The sequence below is a fragment of the Acomys russatus genome, chromosome 19, assembly GCF_903995435.1.
Source record: "Acomys russatus chromosome 19, mAcoRus1.1, whole genome shotgun sequence".
Taxonomy (NCBI): Eukaryota; Metazoa; Chordata; class Mammalia; order Rodentia; family Muridae; genus Acomys; species Acomys russatus.
Genome location: NC_067155.1, coordinates 17712622 through 17735668, shown reverse-complemented (window position 1 = coordinate 17735668; position 23047 = coordinate 17712622). Strand labels below are relative to the sequence as shown.

Below are 23047 nucleotides of genomic sequence, written 5' to 3'. Positions count from 1 at the left end.
GCAAACCTCTGAGTTTGAGGCCAGATTGGTGAATAAGGCCTCACCAATTGGGTGTTCATGGAACCCTCTGGCATTCTATTTGGTTCTTTTGGATATATGCTGAAGGATGGGACAGCTGGATCATATGGTAATTCTAATTTCATGTCCTGAGGAACTTCCATAGTGGTTTCTTGAGTGGTCACACTAATTTACATTTCCTTTGATATTATAAATATGAGGGTCCTTCCTCCAGTCCTCACAAGGCTGTGTCCTTCCTTCCTTCTTCCTTCCTTGTTTCTTTTCTTTCAGATTATTAGTAGGGAGTGGTGGTATATATTTTTAATTCGGGTGCTTGCGATGCAGAGGCAGGAAGGTCTGTGTGAGTTCCAGGTCAGCTGGAACTACAGAGAATGGTCACACAGAATTCACACTCATCTGTCTGCCTCTGGCTTCAGAGTGAAGAGATGAAAGGTGTGTTTTAGCACCAGCTGACCAGGGCGTGTTTTCTTTTCTCCTCTTTTCTTTTCTTTCTTTTTTTCAGAGGGCTGGGTTTCTGTGCGCTGCCTTGTCTATACTGGAACACTTTCTTCCACCAGTCTGGCCTCCAATTCAAAGATATCCACCTGCCTCTGCCTCCCTTAGTGCAGGAATTCAAGGTATGTACTACCTCACCCAGCTCAATGTGGGTGTCAAACCTCAGTGGAATTGGATTTAGGGTGGCTTTTGTATTTCTAAGAGCATCTTTAATTGGAGCATTAAACAAACAGCCTGGACCAAAATCCAAAAGAACCCAGGCACTTTTGTGTGTGTGTGTGTGTGTGTGTGTGTGTGTGTGTGTGTGTGTGTGTGTGTATACCAGGATGTTTTTTCATTTGGCAAAGAACATGGGCCCACAAGAGGTCATTCCTCTTGTAATGGACAAGCAGCACCTGTTCTCTCACAAGTCTGGTTCCAGGGGACAAACACAACGCACATTCACACAAGCCTGTTTCACATCCCACACTTGGGATCAAACCAAAGACATGTTTGCATTCACTACAAGTCAGAGGTAGGGTATGACCAATTTTCACAAGAACACAGAGCAGAGAACACAAGAGCAAGAGCGCGTGAGTTCCGGAAGGTATTACCGTAGAGCTCTGGGTACAGTAGAGTTTGGGGTAGTTGAGTGTGGCAGACATCAGAGGCAGGTTTTCCAAGCAGAGCAATATAGGGATAAGCAGAGAGAGAAGCCGGTTTGAATCCCTGAGCTAGCAGAGGACTTTTGAGCCAGAACAGCTGAAAGGAATCAGCCAGCCAGTGTTCAGAGAGAAGCAGAAAGGGTGAGTTTATTCAGCAGTAAGTCTCAGAGGCTGAAAACATTGTAGGTTAGCTTAGCAAATGGAGGATGAAAGCTGCAGCCTTCAAGGTGAGGGTAAGCAGAAGGTGAGATTGTTCGGAGGCTAGAAGCTTCCAGCCTAGGCTTGGGGTAGTCAGATAAAAACTCTCTGGGCTCAGCCCAAGCCACGCATTCATAAAGCTTGTGTGCATCTCACATCTCATGCCACAGCTCAGGAGATAAAAACATTTCCCATGGAGGCAGAGTTGCAGGTGGTGGGTGCTGGGAATGGAACCTGGGTTTTCTGCAAAAACAGCAAGTGCGCTTAACCACCAAGCCATCTCTCGAGTTCCACTCCCTTTTGCTTTCATGAGAGAACACCTGACATATCTATGGCTGATCTTTTCTTTTTTGGGGGGTTTTTTTGTTTGTTTGTTTTTGTTTTTTTGAGACAGGGTTTCTCTGTGTAGCCTTGGCTATCCTGGACTCACTTTGTAGACCAGGCTGGCCTCGAACGCACAGCGATCCACCTGCCTCTGCCTCCCGAGTGCTGGGATTCAAGGCGTGCGCCACCACGCCCGGCTCTCTTTTCTTTTTTTTTGAGACAGGATTTCTCAGTGTATCTAGACTGCCTTGGTCTACAGAGTGAATTCTATAACAGCCAGGGCAACACAGAGAAACCTTGGATCGAAAAACAAAAACAAAACCATAAATACCATATTATGCATATTAAATATATAAATGAAGCACCTTTAAAAGTATGAATGATTTCCAAAAAATATTCAATACCACCCTTCCTTTTCAGATGTGGTTTAATTATCAGCGAGAGGAAGTGCTGTCCTGGAGAGGATGTGATGAGTGTACTGCGTCTCTGGCAAAATTCTCTGTGGGAATTACAGTGCGAGGACCATCACACAACCAGGCCTTTCCACAGAGGTGTGCGTCATGCCTCCAGGCCAGGCAAAGGAGAGGAACACCCACCAGCCAGGCCATGCCAGCGACAGGTCAGTTTTAGAGGGGGATCAGTTTTCAAAGTGTTTTAGCATGGTGGCGCACGCCTTGAATCCCAGCACTCGGGAGGCAGAGGAAGGCAGATCGCTGTGAGTTCGAGGCCAGCCTGGTCTACAAAGTGAGTCCAGGACAGCCAAGGCTACACAGAGAAACCCTGTCTCAAAAAACCACCACCACCACCACCAACAACAAAAAAAACCAAAGTGTTTTCGTGGTACCATTTGGAGTACAGTAGGAATGAAACTGTAGTTTGAGCCACAGATTTCTGAGCATTGGCCATAAATTAGACCTGGGAGATTTGATGTAACTGTGTCCTGGTTTAAACATCCTGGGATTGCATCTGTGTTTAACCCTAATGAGGGCGCAGCTCATGAGTGTAAGGCACCTTCGGGTGAGATTAGTATATGGATGGGGGGGGTATGGGAAGGACACCTCGGTTATCAACTTTTAAAAAATTTTATTAATTTATTCATATTACATCTCAATGTTTATCCCATCCCTTCCATCCTCCCATTCCTCCCTCCATCCCATTTTCCCCTTACTCCCCTCCCCTGTGGCTGTGACTGAGGGGGACCTCCTCCCCCTGTGTATGCTCATAGGGTATCAAGTCTCTTCTTGGTAGCCTGCTATCCTTCCTCTGAGTGCCACCAGCCATCCCCATCCAGGGGACATGGTCAAATATGAGGCATCAGAGCAGTTGTCAACTTCTAATAGGCAAAATTCTCCTGGCTTTAAGTCAGGTGTTGGGACTACGTAGGAGTCGAAACACAGGTCTTCGTAGTCGGTATACTGATGGTTTCAGTACCTTTGGTGTCCTACTGTTTTAACTGTGAGCTTTGGGTTATTAATTTCATCTATTATATAAAGGACACAGAGGGATGGTAGTGCAATAAGAATTAATATTACAGCTGGTAAGATGGGTCAGATTGTCTATTTCTGGAGCAGCTATAGTGCTAGTGTGTGTCATTTTAGTAGTTAATACAGATGAAATAACAGAGTACTAAGGAGCTACTAAGGAATATGATTATTAATATATGATTGTGGAAGTTGTGAGCTCTTCTATAATTGGGGACGTGGCATCTTGTAGGGCTAATTGGGAAGGGTCAGCCATGTAAGATATACGGGGTTTAGCCTGTAATTTGACAAAGTTATGGAACGTACTTACTAGTACCTTATAAAGACATAGAGGTTACAGGGTTGGCTTGAAGCCAACTTTAGGGGGTTCACATCCTTTCTCATTTGACTTTTACATAAATTGGTTCTTCAAACGTACGGTCTGGTGGGGGGCATCCGTGGGGTCACTCTACATTAGTAGATGAATGAGAGACTGAGAGGATGTCTCGTGTAGACGCAAAGGCTTCTCAGCTTAGGAAGATTGTAACAACAGCCGTGAGTGAGATCAGTGCGCCCCACGGACGACGCTATGTTTCAGGCAGTCTAAGCATCTGGGTCATCAGAGTAGCGTCCAGGTATTCCTGAGAGGCCTAGGAAGTGTCGGGGGGGAAAGGTTAGGTTTACACCTACAAACATAGTGATAACACGGGCTTTTGCTCATGAATCCTTAAGAGCATAACCTGAGGATAGTGGGAGTCGGTGGGCAGACCCTGTTGTTATGGCAACCACGGCGCCTGTTGGGAGGACATGGTGAAAATGGGCAGCAACACAGTATGTACCGTGAGGAGCAATGTTTGATAGGACCGTTCCTGTTAGAGCCCCTCCAGGGAAAAGCCAGAGAAAGCCCAAGGCTCCCGGTACAGCTGGTGCTCACGGAATATTTCCTCCACGCAGTGTAGCTAACCAGCCGGTTGGAATAGCGATCCGTAATGGTTGCTGGTGTAAAGTAAGCTCGGGTGTCTACGTCTAGACCAACTGAATATGTGATGGGCTCAGATGAAAAATCCTAGGAGCCCAATAGATATGACAGCTCAAACTATCCCCATGCAGCCGGAAGGTTCTTTTTTCCCCTGAATAGGGTGTGAGGATGTGTGAGATAATCCCGAACCCTGGGAGAACTGGGATATGTGCTTCTGGGTGTCCCAAAAAAGTCAGAATGAAAGTTGGTAAAGAATAGGATCTCCGCCTCCAGCAGGGTCAGAGACAGTTGTATTTACATTTCGATCGTTTAGTAGTATGGTAACGCCTGCAGCTAGCACAGGAAAAGGGGGCAGGAAAAGTACAGCTGTAATTAGTGCTGACCATACAAACAGGGGTGTTTGAGACTCCGTTATGGCTGGTGGTTTTCTGTTAGTAATAGTAGTAATGTTGTAAATGAACTGCCCCGAGACTAGCTGAGACCGCGGCCTCGTGCAGAGAGAAGATGGCTAAGTCTACAGCTGCCCCGGCATGTGCTGGATTTCTTGCTAGGGGAGGGTAAACAGTCCACCCTGTTCCAGCCTCAGCTTCTCCTATTGACGGTGCCAGAAGTAAAAGGAATGAGGGAGGCGGAAGTCAGAAGCTTATGTTGTTTGTTTCTTCGTGGGAAAGCTCTATCAGGTGCACCAATTATTAGTGGCACGAATCAGTTTCCGAAGCCGCCGATTATTATAGGAATGACCATGAAGAAAATTATGACGAGCAGCCCGTGCAAATAGGAAGTGAGTTCCGGAAGGTATTACAGTAGAGCCCCTGGGTACAGTAGAGTTTGGGGTAGTTGAGTGCGGCAGACATCAGAGGCAGGTTTTCCAAGCAGAGCACTATAGTGATAAGCAGAGAGAGAAGCCGGTTTGAATCCCTGAGCTAGCAGAGGACTTTTGAGCCAGAACAGCTGAAAGGAATCAGCCAGCCAGTGTTCAGAGAGAAGCAGAAAGGGTGAGTTTATTCAGCAGTAAGTCTCAGAGGCTGAAAACATTGTAGGTTAGCTTAGCAAATGGAGGATGAAAGCTGCAGCCTTCAAGGTGAGGGTAAGCAGAAGGTGAGATTGTTCTGAGGCTAGAAGCTTCCAGCCTAGGCTTGGGGTCGTCAGATAAAAACTCTCTGGGCTCAGCCCAAGCCACGCATTCATAAAGCTTGTGTGCATCTCACATCTCATGCCACAGCTCAGGAGATAAAAACATTTCCCATGGAGGCAGAGTTGCAGGTGGTGGGTGCTGGGAATGGAACCTGGGTTCTCTGCAAGAACAGCAAGTGCGCTTAACCACCAAGCCATCTCTCGAGTTCCACTCCCTTTTGCTTTCATGAGGGAACACCTGACATATCTATGGCTGATCTTTTCCTTTCTTTTTTTTGAGACAGGTTTTCTCAGTGTATCTTTGACTGCCTTGGTCTACAGAGTGAATTCTATAACAGCCAGGGTAACACAGAGAAACCTTGGATCGAAAAACAATAACAAAACCATATATATACTATGCATATTAAATATATAAATTAAGCACCTTTAAAAGTATGAATGATTTCCAAAAAATATTCAATACCACCCTTCCTTTTCAGATGTGGTTTAATTATCACCGAGAGGAAGTGCTGTCCTGGAGAGGATGTGATGAGTGTACTGCGTCTCTGGCAAAATTCTCTGTGGGAATTACAGTGCGAGGACCATCACACAACCAGGCCTTTCCACAGAGGTGTGCGTCATGCCTCCAGGCCAGGCAAAGGAGAGGAACACCAACCAGCCAGGCCATGCCAGCGACAGGTCAGTTTTAGAGGGGGATCAGTTTTCAAAGTGTTTTAGCATGGTGGCGCACGCCTTGAATCCCAGCACTCGGGAGGCAGAGGCAGGCAGATCGCTGTGAGTTTGAGGCCAGCCTGGTCTACAAAGTGAGTCTAGGACAGCCAAGGCTACACAGAGAAACCCTGTCTCAAAAAACCACCACCACCAACAACAACAACAAAAAAAACCAAAGTGTTTTCGTGGTACCATTTGGAGTACAATAGGAATGAAACTGTAGTTTGAGCCACAGATTTCTGAGCATTGGCCATAAATTAGACCTGGGAGATTTGATGTAACTGTGTCCTGGTTTAAACATCCTGGGATTGCGTCTGTGTTTAACCCTAATGAGGGCGCAGCTCATGAGTGTAAGGCACCTTCGGGTGAGATTAGTATATGGATGGGGGGGGTATGGGAAGGACACCTCGGTCATCAACTTTTAAAAAATTTTATTAATTTATTCATATTACATCTCAATGTTTATCCCATCCCTTGCATCCTCCCATTCCTCCCTCCCTCCCACTTTCCCCTTACTCCCCTCCCCTATGACTGTGACTGAGGGGGACCTCCTCCCCCTGTATATGCTCATAGGGTATCAGGTCTCTTCTTGGTAGCCTGCTGTCCTTCCTCTGAGTGCCACCAGGCCTCCCCATCCAGGGGACATGGTCAAATATGAGGCATCAGAGCAGTTGTCAACTTCTAATAGGCAAAATTCTCCTGGCTTTAAGTCAGGTGTTGGGACTACGTAGGAGTCGAAACACAGGTCTTCGTAGTCGGTATACTGATGGTTTCAGTACCTTTGGTGTCCTACTGTTTTAACTGTGAGCTTTGGGTTATTAATTTCATCTATTATATAAAGGACACAGAGGGATGGTAGTGCAATAAAAATTAATATTACAGCTGGTAAGATGGGTCAGATTGTCTATTTCTGGAGCATCTATAGTGCTAGTGTGTGTCATTTTAGTAGTTAATACAGATGAAATAACAGAGTACTAAGGAGCTACTAAGGAATATGATTATTAATATATGATTGTGGAAGTTGTGAGCTCTTCTATAATTGGGGACGTGGCTTCTTGTAGGGCTAATTGGGAAGGGTCAGCCATGTAAGATATACGGGGTTTAGCCTGTAATTTGACAAAGTTACGGAACGTACTTACTAGTACCTTATAAAGACATAGAGGTTACAGGGTTGGCTTGAAGCCAACTTTAGGGGGTTCACATCCTTTCTCATTTGACTTTTATATAAGTTGGTTCTTCAAACGTACGGTCTGGTGGGGGGCATCCGTGAGGTCACGCTAGATTAGTAGATGAATGAGAGACTGAGAGGATGTCTCGTGTAGACGCAAAGGCTTCTCAGCTTAGGAAGATTGTAACAACAGCCGTGAGTGAGATCAGTGCGCCCCACGGACGACGCTATGTTTCAGGCAGTCTAAGCATCTGGGTCATCAGAGTAGCGTCCAGGTATTCCTGAGAGGCCTAGGAAGTGTCGGGGAGAAATGTTAGGTTTACTCCTACAAACATAGTGATAACACGGGCTTTTGCTCATGAATCCTTAAGAGCATAACCTGAGGATAGTGGGAGTCAGTGGGCAGACCCTGTTGTTATGGCAACCACGGCGCCTGTTGGGAGGACATGGTGAAAATGGGCAGCAACACAGTATGTACCGTGAGGAGCAGTGTTTGATAGACAGTTCCTGTTAGAGCCCCTCCAGGGAAAAGCCAGAGAAAGCCCAAGGCTCCCGGTACAGCTGGTGCTCACGGAATATTTCCTCCACGCAGTGTAGCTAACCAGCCGGTTGGAATAACGATCCGTATGGTTGCTGGTGTAAAGTAAGCTCGGGTGTCTACGTCTAGACCAACTGAATATGCGATGGGCTCAGATGAAAAATCCCAGGAGCCCAATAGATATGACAGCTCAAACTATCCCCATGCAGCCGGAAGGTTCTTTTTTCCCCCTGAATAGGGTGTGAGGATGTGTGAGATAATCCCGAACCCTGGGAGAACTGGGATATGTGCTTCTGGGTGTCCCAAAAAAGTCAGAATGAAAGTTGGTAAAGAATAGGATCTCCGCCTCCAGCAGGGTCAGAGACAGTTGTATTTAAATTTCGATCGTTTAGTAGTATGGTAACGCTGCAGCTAGCACAGGAAAAGGGGGCAGGAAAAGTACAGCTGTAATTAGTGCTGACCATACAAACAGGGGTGTTTGAGACTCCGTTATGGCTGGTGGTTTTCTGTTAGTAATAGTAGTAATGTTGTAAATGAACTGCCCCGAGACTAGCTGAGACCGCGGCCTCGTGCAGAGAGAAGATGGCTAAGTCTACAGCTGCCCCGGCATGTGCTGGATTTCTTGCTAGGGGAGGGTAAACAGTCCACCCTGTTCCAGCCTCAGCTTCTCCTATTGACGGTGCCAGAAGTAAAAGGAATGAGGGAGGCGGAAGTCAGAAGCTTATGTTGTTTGTTTCTTCGTGGGAAAGCTCTATCAGGTGCACCAATTATTAGTGGCACGAATCAGTTTCCGAAGCCGCCGATTATTATAGGAATGACCATGAAGAAAATTATGACGAGCAGCCCGTGCAAATAGGAAGTGAGTTCCGGAAGGTATTACAGTAGAGCTCCTGGGTACAGTAGAGTTTGGGGTAGTTGAGTGCGGCAGACATCAGAGGCAGGTTTTCCAAGCAGAGCACTATAGTGATAAGCAGAGAGAGAAGCCGGTTTGAATCCCTGAGCTAGCAGAGGACTTTTGAGCCAGAACAGCTGAAAGGAATCAGCCAGCCAGTGTTCAGAGAGAAGCAGAAAGGGTGAGTTTATTCAGCAGTAAGTCTCAGAGGCTGAAAACATTGTAGGTTAGCTTAGCAAATGGAGGATGAAAGCTGCAGCCTTCTAGGTCAGGGTAAGCAGAAGGTGAGATTGTTCGGAGGCTAGAAGCTTCCAGCCTAGGCTTGGGGTAGTCAGATTTAAAACTCTCTGGGCTCAGCCCAAGGCATGTGCTCATAAAGCTCGGGTATAGCTCCCATCTCATGCCCACATCTCAGGAGATAAAAGCAACCTTTCCAAGCTTGGTCTACAGAGAGAGAGTTCTGGAACAGGCAAGGCTACACAGAGAAACCCTGTGAAGGCACGAAAAAGAGAACTTCATCACAAAATTTAAATGTTAAGGTGGTGGCTATGGTTTAGTTCTGTGTAGCAAACACTTTGAGAATGAAAGTACACTTGTCTCTTCCCTCATCGGGACAGCCATAATATACTCTGCAGGTCTCTGTCATAGTCAGTGCTGAAACACCCATGGCATTGCAATGTGCCTTCCTCAACAACATGTTTCCAGCCAACAGCAAATCCAGGAGCTGCCTTCAAGACTCCACCTTGATGTCCTGACGGTGCAGGTTTGTGTATGGAGTGTCTCTCAGGGTCTTCACCTAGTCCAGGGTTTCCTGTGAGCTTTCTTTTGTTCTTGTCATTTAATGTTTTAAAATTATCCATGTGTATGTGTGCACACCTCCTTCTCTGTATGTGCAACAAACATGCCTGGTGCCTGAGGATGCTAGCGGAGGCTGTCGTTTCCCATGGAGGCAGAGTTGCAGGTGGTGGGTGCCGGGAATGGAACCCGGTTTTTCTGCAAGAACAGCAAGTGCGCTTAACCACCAAGCCATCTCTTGAGTTCCACTCCCTTTTGCTTTCATGAGAGAACACCTGACATATCTATGGCTGATCTTTTCTTTGTTTGAGACGGAGTTTCTCTGTGTGGCCTTGGTTGTCTTGGGATTCACTCTGTAGACCAGGATGGCCTCAAATTTATAGTGTTACTTCTTCCTCTGGGATCTCGGTGCTTGGAGTAATGGTGAGGGCTGTTGTTCCTTGCACTGTGTTTTCTTTAAACACTTCCTGTTTACTGACAGATGTATTGTTCAGGAGTGGATTCTACAAAGGAATGGGTGCTTTATTTTCATAACCACTCACTTTTTAAGATAAACTAAGGCTCCCTAGAGGGTTATAAATCCAAGCTCTCCGTTGTGAATGTAGGCCTGGCTCTAAGCTCACAGGGCTAAATGGCTCTTTTTCTTCCTTCCTTCCTGTCTTTTTTCTTCCTTTTTATGTTTTTTGGAGGCAGGTTTTCTCAGTGTATCTTTGACTGCCTTGGTCTGCAGAGTGAATTCTATAGCAGCCAGGGTAACACAGGGAAACCTTGGATCGAAAAACAAAAGTAAAACCATAAATATCATAGTATGCACATTAAATATATAATTGAAGCACCTTTAAAAATATGAATGATTTCTAAAAAACATTAAATAGTACCGTTTCTTTTCAGATGTGGTTTAATTATCATCGAGAGGAAGTGCTGTCCTGGAGAGGATGCAGTGAGTGTAATTTGTCTCTGGTAGCATTCACTGTGGTAATTACAGTGGGAGGAGCATCACCCAGCCAGGCTGTTCCAGTGAGGCGTGCTTCATGCATCCAGGCCAGGCAAATGAGAAGAGCACCAACCAGCCAGCCCATGCCAGTGAGCGGGGATTCATCCAGCCAGGCCTTGCCAGGTACGGTTAGATCACCCATTTTGGCCAGGCTATCGACACACTAACCAACCAACTAGACCATGCCAGTGACAGGTGACTCACCCAGGCAGGTCATGCCAGTGAGGGATGCAGCATCCAGCCAGGCCTTTCCGGTGACGGTTAGATCACCCACCCTGGGCACAGTATTGACACAAGCACCAACCAACCAGGTCTAGCAACCACTTGCAACCCTGCCTCCATGGGAAACGACAGCCCCCTCTAGCATCCTCAGGCACCAGGTATGGTGGTGGAAACTCATCCTCTGGGTCTCAACATTTTTTTTTCTTTTTTTGGTTTTTCGAGGCAGGGTCTCTCTGTGTTTGCCTTGGCTGTCCTGGACTCACTTTGTAGACCAGGCTGGCCTCGAACTCACAGGGATCCACCCACCTCTGCCTCCTGAGTGCTGGGATTAAAGGCGTGCACCGCCATGCCCGGCTTCAACATTCTTGTTTTCAAGTTTGTGTGTGTGTGTGTGTGTGTGTGTACACTTAGGTGTGTGTCTCAGGCATCGATTTAGCAAGGTGTATTTGCGTGAGGGGAAAAGCAGTTTCTTAGGAGATGGCCTTTTTTTCTTTAGTTCTGGGGTTGTTTGGGATCTACTTTTTAAAATATATCTATTTATTTATTATGCATACAGTGCCCTGTCTGCATGTACACCTGCAGGCCAGAAGAGGGCGCCAGATCTCACTATAGATGGTTGTGAGCCACCATGTGGTTGCTGGGAATTGAACTCAGGACCTCCGCAAAAGCAGCTGGTGTTCCTATCCCCTGAGCCATCTCTCCAGCCCCGCGAGTTCTCAATGTATAATCTGTTCTTGCGATGTCACATTAGCCGTGATGACATGGAGGGGAGTGGTCTTTGTTTCACACTCACCTTTGTCCTCACGTTATTTAGTGCAGTTTGTATTGTACAGGAGTGTCCCACGCCTGCTTTACACCTGCAGAAGCTTATCTTGTTGTTTTTAATTTAAAAAAAGAAAAAAGAAAAAGAAATTGGCTGATCAGTCATGGCGCACGCCTTTAATCCCAGCATCTGGGAGGCAGAGGCAGGTGGATCCCTGTGAGTTTGAGGCCAGGATAGTCTACAAAGTTTGTCGAGGACAGCAAAGGCTACAACAACAACAACAAAAAAACCCTTTTTTGGAAAAAGAAAAGAAAGAAAGAAAGAAAGAAGAAAGAGGAAAAAGAAATTAGGTTTTAGCTAATGTCTTTTCAACATGGTACAGCTAAAAATGCAAAACACCACCCTTGCGAATCACGTGAGCCATTTTCTTCCCTGAGCATGCTACCTTCACATAGAAGCACATTTGAGAATCACTGTAGATGCAGCTCTTGTTTTCTAAGGGAGTGCACTAAATATTCTTATCATTAATATAATTTAAGTTCTTAAAATCTGAAGTGTGTGTGGGGGGGTGGGTATTTTGACAACTGAGGATTGAATGTACACTGTTTGCTTTAGGTTCTTGGGTTAACATTTTTATGGGAATAATAATTTTAATCTATAGTCACTAGAGATACATTAATATATTTCATTGTGTAAAAAAATCAACAGAGCAAGACTACAGTGTAATGAATAAAAAGAGTTCTGTATAACCTACAATAAAGCACACGGCAAAAATCAATCAAATTGGAAGCAACGGTCAGCATGACCTGATTATTACTTCTTAAACAAAACCCCGGAATGTTTAATCATAAATTTCCTCACTGAAGCCATTATATTAAGCTTACATGATTGTTCCAGCAACATAGCTTGAGCTAAGTGTTCTCTAAAAAAGAAAAAAACTTGACTTATTCCCAGTTCTAAACCAGCAGGCGTGCTATCTGAGCCTAAGCTCACTGCCAAGGAGTCCTCTAGTGTAAAATATCTGTCAATCATGACAACCAGCCTCACCTTCTATAGCTCTCCAAGCAGATTCTAAAGAAAAATTTCCCTCCTAACAGTATCTAGCCAGGTACCGTTATGTCAAGGTCCTAACATTCTTGCATAGAGTGCCTCTCTTGAGTGCCCCGCTGTGGAGCTAGGCTTGTATCTTCACAGTAGTGTACCTGTGCTTAGCATGCTAGAGACGCTGAGCATTTGCATTAGCACAGAAAAATAATAAATAGAAAGCAAGTGTCTTAGTGAGGGTTCCATTGCTCTGAAGAGACACCATGACCAAGACAATTCTGATCAAAGAAAGCATTTACTTGGGGCAGGCTTAGCTACATAAAGGTGTGCGTTTTGGGAACTCAGCAAGGGGAACAGCATTAGGAGCACACTTTGGGAAATTCGTTTGTGGAAAACTCAGAGCTTTAAATTTTTGGTTTGTCTCCAAAGCTATGGATATATTTTCAGGTCATCACAGAACCTTTGCCTCAGTCAAGGCACCCAGGGGGAAGATACTTATCAAAACTTTCAGGGTCCTCATCCCCAGGTAAGTCATACATTTTCACTAACGTGTCTATGTCCTGGGGCACAGATGCCCAGGGAGGCATGGAACTCCCCAGGCAGATTTGTGAGATGTCCAAACCCTGAGAAAGTTGCAGGGATTCCATTGAAAAGTCACCAGCCTCTTCTGGTTGCTTTGCTCCAGGATTCTTCTGTGACTCCTGGTCTCTTATTACCATGGCCTGGCTGGATGATGCTCCTTTCATTAGATTGACGTGGTTGGATGCTCCCAGTGATGAATTCCCCTGATAGTTTCTCTGCTGTGTCACAATTTTTTGTTGCTGATTTTTAAACCACATCTGAGAAGAAAAAGTAATTTTTGATCTTTTATAGGAATAATTTTCTTTTTAAAAGTGCTTTAAATTATAAATTTATATTTATACGATATATATGGGTTAGTTTTTGAGTTTTTGTTTGGTTGTTTTTTTTTTTTTTTTTTTTTTTTGATACAGCATTCCTCTATGTAACCCTCATTTTAAATCCCAGCACTCTGGAGAGAGAGCCAAGAAACTCTGTAAGTTAGAGGCCAGCTTAACTTACCTCCAAGGCTACACAGTGAGACCCTACATCCAGAATCCAGTCATATCAATGCACTCTTGAAAGTCAAGCATGGGGCCTATGCCTGTAATGCAGCACATTTTGGAGAACTGGAGGCTGGAAGACCCTGAGATCAAGACTAGCCTCAAATCCTGTGGGCGCCTGTGCATGACTTTAATCCCAGCACTCCAGAGGAAGAGTCAGGCCGATCACTCTAAGTTCAAAGCCCACCTGGTCTCCTGCCTGAGTTCTAGGACAACCAAAGCTACACAGAACGACCCTGTTTCAAAAAAAAAAAAAAGCCTCTGTTCTCTGCTGAAAGGGAAAGGGGGTGGAACTGGAGAGATGGCTTGGTAGATAAGAGCACTTGTGGCTTTGCAGAGGACTCAGGTTCTATTCCCAGTATCCAAGACCTGCAACTCTGCCTCCATGGGCTGTGGCAGCCTCTGCTAGCAATCCTTCTGCACCAGGCAAACACGTGGCACACGTTCAGACAAGCAGGTGTGCACACGTACACATGAACAATTTTAAAACTTTAAAATGACAAGAATGAAATGAAGCCCACAGGAGACCCAGGGCTTGCTGGCCGCCCTGAGACCCTGGACTAGGTGACCACCCTGAGGCGCACTCCGGAGACCCTGGACTAGGTGACCGCCCTGAGGCGCACTCCGGAGACCCTGGACTGGGTGACCGCCCTGAGGCGCACTCCGGAGACCCTGGACTGGGTGACCGCCCTGAGGCGCACTCCGGAGACCCTGGACTGGGTGACCGCCCTGAGGCGCACTCCGGAGACCCTGGACTGGGTGACCGCCCTGAGGCGCACTCCGGAGACCCTGGACTGGGTGACCGCCCTGAGGCGCACTCCGGAGACCCTGGACTGGGTGACCGCCCTGAGGCGCACTCCGGAGACCCTGGACTGGGTGACCGCCCTGAGGCGCACTCCGGAGACCCTGGACTGGGTGACCGCCCTGAGGCGCACTCCGGAGACCCTGGACTGGGTGACCGCCCTGAGGCGCACTCCGGAGACCCTGGACTGGGTGACCGCCCTGAGGCGCACTCCGGAGACCCTGGACTGGGTGACCGCCCTGAGGCGCACTCCGGAGACCCTGGACTGGGTGACCGCCCTGAGGCGCACTCCGGAGACCCTGGACTGGGTGACCGCCCTGAGGCGCACTCCGGAGACCCTGGACTGGGTGACCGCCCTGAGGCGCACTCCGGAGACCCTGGACTAGGTGACCGCCCTGAGGCGCACTCCGGAGACCCTGGACTAGGTGACCGCCCTGAGGCGCACTCCGGAGACCCTGGACTAGGTGACCGCCCTGAGGCGCACTCCGCACACGAACCTGCACTACCACATCATTAAGCTGGAGTCTTGAAGCCAGTTCCTGGATTTCCTGCTGGTCTGGGAACATGGTCCTGTGGAAAGCATCTTGCAGTGCCATGATTTGTTCAAGAGTGAGTAATGTCCAGAACCGATAATAATGCTCTGGCTGTTCTGTTGGAAGAGACAAGAACATTTTTTATTCTTGAACTGTTTATTACCAGACCGTAAGCCATAGCTATCACCTTAACATTTATTTATATTTATTTATTTGCTGTTGTGTTGTTTTTCAAGATAAGGTTTCTCAGTGTAGCTCTGCCTGTTCTGGAACTCCCTCTGTAGACCAAGCTTGTAAATGTTATTATTTCCTGAGATGGGGCTATACCCTAGATTTCGAATACGTGGCTTAGGCGGTGCCCAGAATATTTTTATCTAACTAGCCCTAGGCCTGTCCCTGGAAGCTTCTATCCTCCAAACAATCTAATCTGCATAATTAGACCTTGAAGGCTGCAACTTCCAGCCTCTGTTTTCCAACCAAACCTAGACTGTTTTCAGCCTCTGAGACTTAGTGCTGAATAGGCTCACGCTTTCTAGACACTTCTGACCCTAGGCTGGCTGGTTCAACTCAGCTGTTCTGGCTTAAAAGTCCTCTCTTGGCTCATGGGTTCAAACTGACTTCTCTGCTTGGAAAAGCTGCTTCTGAACTCAACGGGACTCAACTGTGCTGTCCTACAGGCCGGGCGTGGTGGCTCACGCCTTTAATCCCAGCACTCGGGAGGCAGAGGCAGGCGGATCACTGTGAGTTCGAAGCCAGCCTGGTCTACAAAGTGAGTCCAGGACAGCCAAGGGTACACAGAGAAACCCTGTCTCGAAAAAAAAACAAAAAAAAACAAGATCTCCCTTGCTCTCTCTCTCTCTCAAGTGATGCTCTGTGTTCTTGTGAGAATTGGGCATAGCCTATCTCTGACTCACCCTGTCAGTCTTCCTGTAAGTAATCACATTGTCTGTCTCTCTACAGACCATATTGTTTGGAATCAAAGGTGTGCACTAAACTAAATCCAGAGAGATTGTGTGTTCCAGCAGGATCCTACCTGCACCTTTGACATGATCCCTTGCTTGAGCCGTTCTGTTGCTGGACTTAAATTTCTCTACAAGAGGTGGTCTTGCGGTGCTCACCGGTAATCCCAGCATTCAGGGACTCAGACACAGGGGGACTTATGTGAATTCGAAGCCTGCCTTGTCTACAAAATGAAGCCAGGACAGCAAAGGCTACTCAGAGAAACCCTGTCTGGAAAGGCTGACCTGGAACTCTGAGATCCCTTGCTGGGCAGAAAGGCCTGTGCCAGCGTGCCAGCGTGCCCCAGCATACTTTAAAAATTCTAATTGACATCCACTGTCTCTCCTCCACGTGTGCACTCATGTACTGCAGTGCACAATGGACTCAGAACCCAACACTGACGAGCTGGTTCTCCCCTTACGCTGTGTGGGTCCCAGGGTTTGAACTCAAGTCATCAGGCTTTAGTGACAGCATATTTACTCAGAAGCTATCCTGACTGCTTCTGATTTTAAATATCCCAAAGTGGACAGAGCAGGGTCACACATGCCAGGAACCACAGCATTGGGGAGGCTTAAGTGTGCATATCAAAGGAAGCACATAACAGGAAAATTCAAATAAAAGCAAGGAGGGGATGGGCACATGGCTTAACAGTGTTTACCAGTACCTACTGCCCTTGTAGAGGACCAGAGTTCAGTCCCCACCCATGAAAGTGGATAACTCATTCTGCCTGCCTTTTTCCAGCCTCCATCAGCACTGCGCTCACACACACACTTTGTACATGCATGTATGTTAAACTAGTTAAACATAATAAAATGTGCAGGCTGGAGAGATGGCTCAGGAGTTAAGAGTACTGGCTGCTCTTCCAAAGGTCCTGAGTTCAAATCCCACAACCACATGGCGGCTCATAACCATCTATACTGTCATGCAAGTGTACATGAAGGTAGAGCACTCATACACAAAATAAATCTCTTTTTCAAACATAATACAATTGGGGGCTGGAGAGATGTAAACACCCCACCAACTGAGCTACTTGCTGCTCTTGCAGAGGACCCAGCACCTACCAGGTGCCTCAGAACCATCAATGACTCTGGGTGCATGGGATCTGACACCCTCCCTGATGTCCTTGGGCGCATCACATATGTGGTGCGCAGACTAAGATGCACTGATAATCTTGGTGGTGGACTTGATAACATCTAGAATTAAATAAAACCGGAGCAAGTGGGCATGCCTGTAAGGGTTTTTTTTCCTAGTTGATTAGAGATACAAGTCCCACTCTTATCCCGTATCCTTACAAAACCCAACTTGCCCATCCTGTTGTGGTGTTAGACACTTTTAATCCCCTCACTCTGGAGACCAAGGCAGACAGATCACTGTGAGTCCTGTGTGATGACCCAGAATAGTTCTGGCTGACATGGAAACTCAGAAATCATCCTGTCTCCACCTCCCAAGCATTGGAATTAAATATGTGTCACCACACCCAGATAATAATCTAAAAGAAACAAGCACCAATGTGGTGGCGCATGCCTCTAATCACAGCACACAGGACGCAGAAGCAGGGAGATCACTGTGAGTTCGAGGCCAGCCAAGTCCACAAAGTGAGTCTAGGACAGGAAGGGCTACACAGAGAAACTCTGTCTTGAAAAACCAAAAAGAGAAAAGAAAAGAAAAAGAAACAAGCAAGGAAGGGAGGAAGAATACACTCTGGTGAGGATTGGGGGGAAAGTTGTTCATACTTACACTAGCAGTGGACATGGAAGTTAGTTTGACCACTAAAGAAACCAGTATGGGAGTTCCACAGAACATGAAAGCAGAATTACCATATGTTTCAGAATATATGTGGAAGACTCTGACGATAGCCATTTCACAATAGGCAGTAGACGCAATCAGCCTAGGCGTCTGCCGGTGAGTCAGTGAAGGAAGAATGTGAGGTCTAATACACAGGGGAGATTCATTCAGTGACAAGCAGAGTAAACTGTTCTGTGCAGACAGCTGGTGGATCTGTAGTCCATTATGTTAAGCTAATTAAGCCAGACTCACTAACCCCACATTGCTCTCCTCTGGGAGATATAAACTAACAAGACTAATAAATTAGCAGGGCATCGTGGCCCGCACGGTTAATCCTAGCACCCAGGGAGCAGAGGCAGGTGAGTCTATGGGAGTTTGAGGCCAGCCTGGTCTATGAAGCAAGTTCCCAGACACTCAGGGTTTCATAGAGCCTCTGTGTCCACTACCTCAGAGAGAGAGAGAGAGAGAGAGAGAGGAAGAGAGCTGAAGGAGCCAGGCATTGGTGGCACCTGTCATTAAACCCAGCACTGGGGAGGCAGATGCAGATGGATCTCTCTGAGTTGCAGGCTAGCCTGGACTACAGAGGCAATTCCAGAGCAGATAGGGCTACACAGGAAAGCCTGTCAGTAAGGGAAGAGAGAGGAAGTTAGAAAAAAAAAAAAAAACAATAAAATAAAAAACATGAAAGAAAGGAAGGGAGAAAGAGAGAGAGACAGACAGAAATCAGAGGCTCACGTGTTTAATCCCAGCACTCCATTGGCAGTTGGACAACTGTGAAATCAAGGCAGGCTTGTTCTACAGAGCCAGTTCTAGGAAAACCAGGCCTACACACACATTCCTATCTCAAAAGACAAACAACAACAGAACAGAAGAAAACAGCACCCAGGAGGCAGAGGCAGGAGGATTGCTGTGAGTTCAAGGGCAGCCTGGTCTACAAAGAGTCCAGGACAGCCAAGGCTACACAGAGAAACCCTGTCTCAAAAAAAAAAAAAAAAAAGGAAACAAAGAAAGAAAGAAAGGCAAACACCATCAGGGGCAGGTGGATACCTTAATGGGGGAGAGACTATGATCCAATGTGTCCAAACACATGAAACATGTTACTTTGTAAAATTAATATACACCAATGGATATAAAATTTGAAAAAAAAATGTGATGCAAAAGGAAAAAATGTGTTTGTTTCCTTGTTTGCATGTTAGTTTGTTTGGTTTTGGGGATAGGGTTTCTCTGTGTAGCCCTGGCAGCCCCAGAACAGGCGCCGTAGACCAGGCTGGCCTCCAACTCAGAGATTTGCATCCTTTGCATTGGGGGTGCTGGGATTAAAGGCATGTGCCACCAGAGGGAATGTATTATTTTTTATGGGACTGTATAGCTGGCTCTGCAGTTAAGAATCCATGCTGCTCTTACAGGGGACCCCAATCTGTTCCCAGCACCCACATGAGCTGGTTCACAGCGTTTAGCTCTAAGGGCACCAGCTTACGTCACACTCTGCTCTTGCAATGGAGTCCGGTGTGGTTCCCAGGACACATGACTTCTGACCCAGAAATCCCTCCCCCTCTTCTGGTCTCCAGGAACACTCGAAATGCGCTCCACCACAGACACATACTGGTAGCTAATTAAAATGTTGAACAGAGGCCGCGCGTGGTGGCGCACGCCTTTAATCCCAGCACTCGGGAGGCAGAGGCAGGCGGATTGCTGTGAGTTCGAGGCCAGCCTGGTCTACAAAGTGAGTCCAGGACAGCCAAGGATACACAGAGAAACCCTGTCTCAAAAAAAAAAAAAAAAATGTTGAACAGATAGCTGGAGCATGGCTCAGCTGCCACATCCTCCTTACACAGGTGACACCGTGGGTTCTAGCCTCAGTAGGAAAAAGAAACTGAGAAGGAAAGCACACTACCAGATGTCATGAACGACAGGGAAAAAGAAATCTGTGGCCCCATGAGACCCAGCTTGGAACCCCAAGAGAATTTGGACAGCTCCCATCTTGGAACCCCCACAATAGTCTGCACCCCAACCCAGACTCCTGCCCTTCACTCACGGGACATCAGGTCTCTCTGAGCAGCCAATTCCTGCACCAGTCCTGTGCTCCAGAGCCCCCAAGACTGTGCTCTCAGCGAGGCAGGACCTGGCGATTTAAGCAAAAGTGTATCTCTCTCATCATCACTGCCCAAAACCTTTCCAGTGCTCACGTTGCAAAACCGGTTTTTTGACTGGGGATATCTCCTAGGACCCTGGAGTGGGAAAAAGAAAACCAAAACAGCCCTAGGCATGGTGGCGCACGCCTTTAATCCCAGCACTGGAGGAGGCAGAGGCACCTGGATCGCTGTGAGTTTGAGGCCAGCCTGGTCTGCAAACTGAGTTACAAAACAGCCGAGGCTACACAGAGAAACCATGCCTCAGGGGGAAAAAAAAAGACAAAAGAAAAATAAATAATGTAGGTGGCTCATGACTTGGTGGACCCAGAAAAACCATTCTTGGCCAGGAAAATCTGTTTTTCAAGATGAAATCTAAACCTAGGACTCCAGGTGTTTCTTCATACAGAAAAATCAGGAGTCATGAAACCCAGGAGTCATGAAAACACAACAGCTCCCCTGGGCATCATCAGGAGTCCAACAAACCCAGCCATGGTATTATGTGCCCATAATCCCAATATTGTGAAGGTAGAAGCAGAAGACCTAGTTTGAGGCCAGACCCACCAAAACTGAGTATTTCAGGCCAACCCAACCGGGCCCTCCATGCTACCTTGTTTCTAAATTAAATCTGATATCCAGACAATGTAGGGCTCACATCTAATCCCAGCACTTGGGCAGGGCAAGGGGCAGAGGCAGAGGCATCTCTGTGCATTCCAGGCCAGAACTGTGAAGGACATAGACACCTTATCACACACACACTCTCACACACACACACACACACACACACACACACACACACACACACACACGGAAAAAGAAAACCCCCATAGCCTGTGGACACGGGGCACCTGTTACTGAGGTGGGGACCAAATCGAGGGGCACAGACACAGGGACCCCAGGATCTTTTACGTTGGAAAACTGAATGCCATGATGATTCTCCTCAGACAAAAGCCCCCACAGCTACATAACCTGCTGTTTTCTGTGTGTCTCTGGGTCTCTGTGTGTGGCCTGTGTTCTGGTGCCCACAGGGGCCATAAGATCGGCTGGGACTTAACTGACAAGCAGCTGTGAACTACCAGGTAGAGGTTGGGATCCAAATCAGGGTCTAATTCCAGAGAAGATTAAGGCTGTTTCCCATCCTTTTGCCTGCATGGAGTGTGTGCACTTGGTGACACGTAACTGGAGTTAGAGATGATTTCAGGACACCAGACGGCTGCTGCAAACGGAACCTAAGTCTTCTACAAGAACAACCGGAGCTTTAACCATGGAGCCATCTCTCTAGTCCCTAGGCTTTCTCCTTTACTGTGTTCGGGTGTTTTGCCTACATTAATGTCCGCACCACATGCAGGTCTGGTGCCTGTGCGGTGGGGAGGGGGGAAGCTGCCACTCAAACCAACTGATCTGCTCCTCCAGGTTCACTGGAATTTACCCAGAACACCAGGCTCAGCCTAGAACTAGTACTGCCAGGCTCAGTCTAGAAATAGTACTGCAAGTCTTTAATCCCAGCGTTAATGAGGAAGAGTCTGATGGATCTCTGTAAGTTCAAAGACAACAGAGTCTACAAAGTGACTTCAAAGCCAGGCTAGATAGAGAAAAACACCTTCTATGGAAAAAGAAATGTAAAACCAAGGGTTGGAAAGACTGTTCAGCAGTTAAGGCCACAGGATGTCCCTCTAAAGGTCCTGAGTTCAACGTTCACAACCATCTGATGACTTCTTCTGGTTTGCAGACATACTTGCAAATAGAGCACTCATATACATAAAATACGTAAATAAATCAACATTCTTTTTAAAGAGATTGGGGGAGGGACAAAAACACATCTGGGAGTCCCAGCACAACATACTAGGCTCTGCCACTGTCTCTAGACACTAGATAGAGGTGCAGGATGGTGGGATTTAACACAGACACATTGGGTAGGCTGAGCGCAAGGGTGGAACACATCCTCTGGGAATTGACACTCTTGTTTAAATTTTGGGGAGTTGTATGTTCAGTGTGCCTGTGAGTGTGTACAAGTGTGTAGATCAGCCATTGATTTAACAAGGTGTCATTGTAAAATGCACTTTCTCAGCAGATGGACTTTCTTGCTTTAGTGGAGGGATTGCTGCAGATTTGCCTTCAAGGCTCTGCTGTTCCTAAGAGACAAAGTGACTTTAGGCTTAGGACAATGACTGGAGATTTACAGGTGTCCCTTGGAGGTCAAGAACAGGACGGCAGACAAACCTGACAGTGAGATGTCTCAGTCACTGTGTGTGCCTTTGGCCCTGAGGGGGGACAGGCCAGGTTACGGATCCCCTACACTGTATGAAGGGTCTCCTCAGCTGAGCAGGAATATGTTGCTGCCACCCTTCCCTTCTAGTCTGTGTGTCCTTAAAGACAATGTCATGTTTCTGCCTAGCTACCTGCTGGTCTAATTTTCTTCCCCCAAGTGTCCTTAAACCTTGCAACAGGAAGATTTGCCTGTTTTCTGTCATCGACAGTATTTGCCTGGAAAGACTTCCTAGTATATGGCTTCCAGAACTCCATTTCCTGTTCAGCTAGCTAGGAGAGTTAGAATCACAACTGCCAAGCTCAGACGAAAGAGTAATGCCATCATCCCTCCTGAGGGAAAGTGACATTTCCTCACAGTAGGCACCTCTCGGCACAGACTCATCCCTATAGATGTCTCTTTCTGCATGCTCTATAGAGACTCACGTGGACCTGCCTCCTTTCTGAGCTAGGATGTTTAGGGTGGGATCCCTCAGGTGGAAGCTGTAAATACCAGGACACTCAGAAAGAAAGTCCTTTCAGGAGTAATGACAGGGTATTGGGGTCGTGGCTCTGTGGTAGAGGAGTTTCCAAAATCCCCTGGTGGGGGTGTAGGGGTATGCATCAGTGGTAGAGCACCTGCCTAGAATCCCTGCAGGACTTGGGGCACAGATCAGTGGTAGAGCACCTGCCTAGAATCCCACTGTGAGAGCTGAAGGCATAGCTTAGTGACAGAGCCCCTGACAATAATCCTACTGCAAAGGCAATGGTGCTGTGGTTCAGTGATAGAGGCCCTGCCTTGAATTCCTCACTGAGGGGCAAGAGTTATACCCGCATTTTAGTATACCCCTGATTTGCATGCTAGAGATGGTGAACCTTACTCCTTAGCACAGGAAACAGTAAAGAGAAAGCAAGTGTTTTAGTGAGTTTTCTATTGCTGTGAAGAGATCCCATGACCAAGGCAATTCTGATCAAAGAAATCATTTAATTGGGACAGACTTGTTTAATAGAGGCCCTCAGTGTGGAAACTACCAGTAAGCTGAACAGCATGAGAG

At 47.0% G+C, this 23047-nt stretch overlaps 1 protein-coding gene across 1 annotated transcript; it reads right to left on the bottom strand.

Moving 5' to 3' along the window:
* Window positions 1–12846: 12846 nt before the first annotated feature.
* Leutx (leucine twenty homeobox) lies at window positions 12847–14898 on the bottom strand. Its single transcript, XM_051162038.1, has 3 exons — window positions 14800–14898; window positions 13096–13218; window positions 12847–13002 (listed from the first exon to the last, which is right to left on the bottom strand). The coding sequence occupies exons 1-3, from the start codon at window positions 14896–14898 to the stop codon at window positions 12847–12849; spliced, it is 378 nt and encodes a 125-aa protein (XP_051017995.1).
* Between the last annotated feature and the right edge of the window lie 8149 nt (window positions 14899–23047).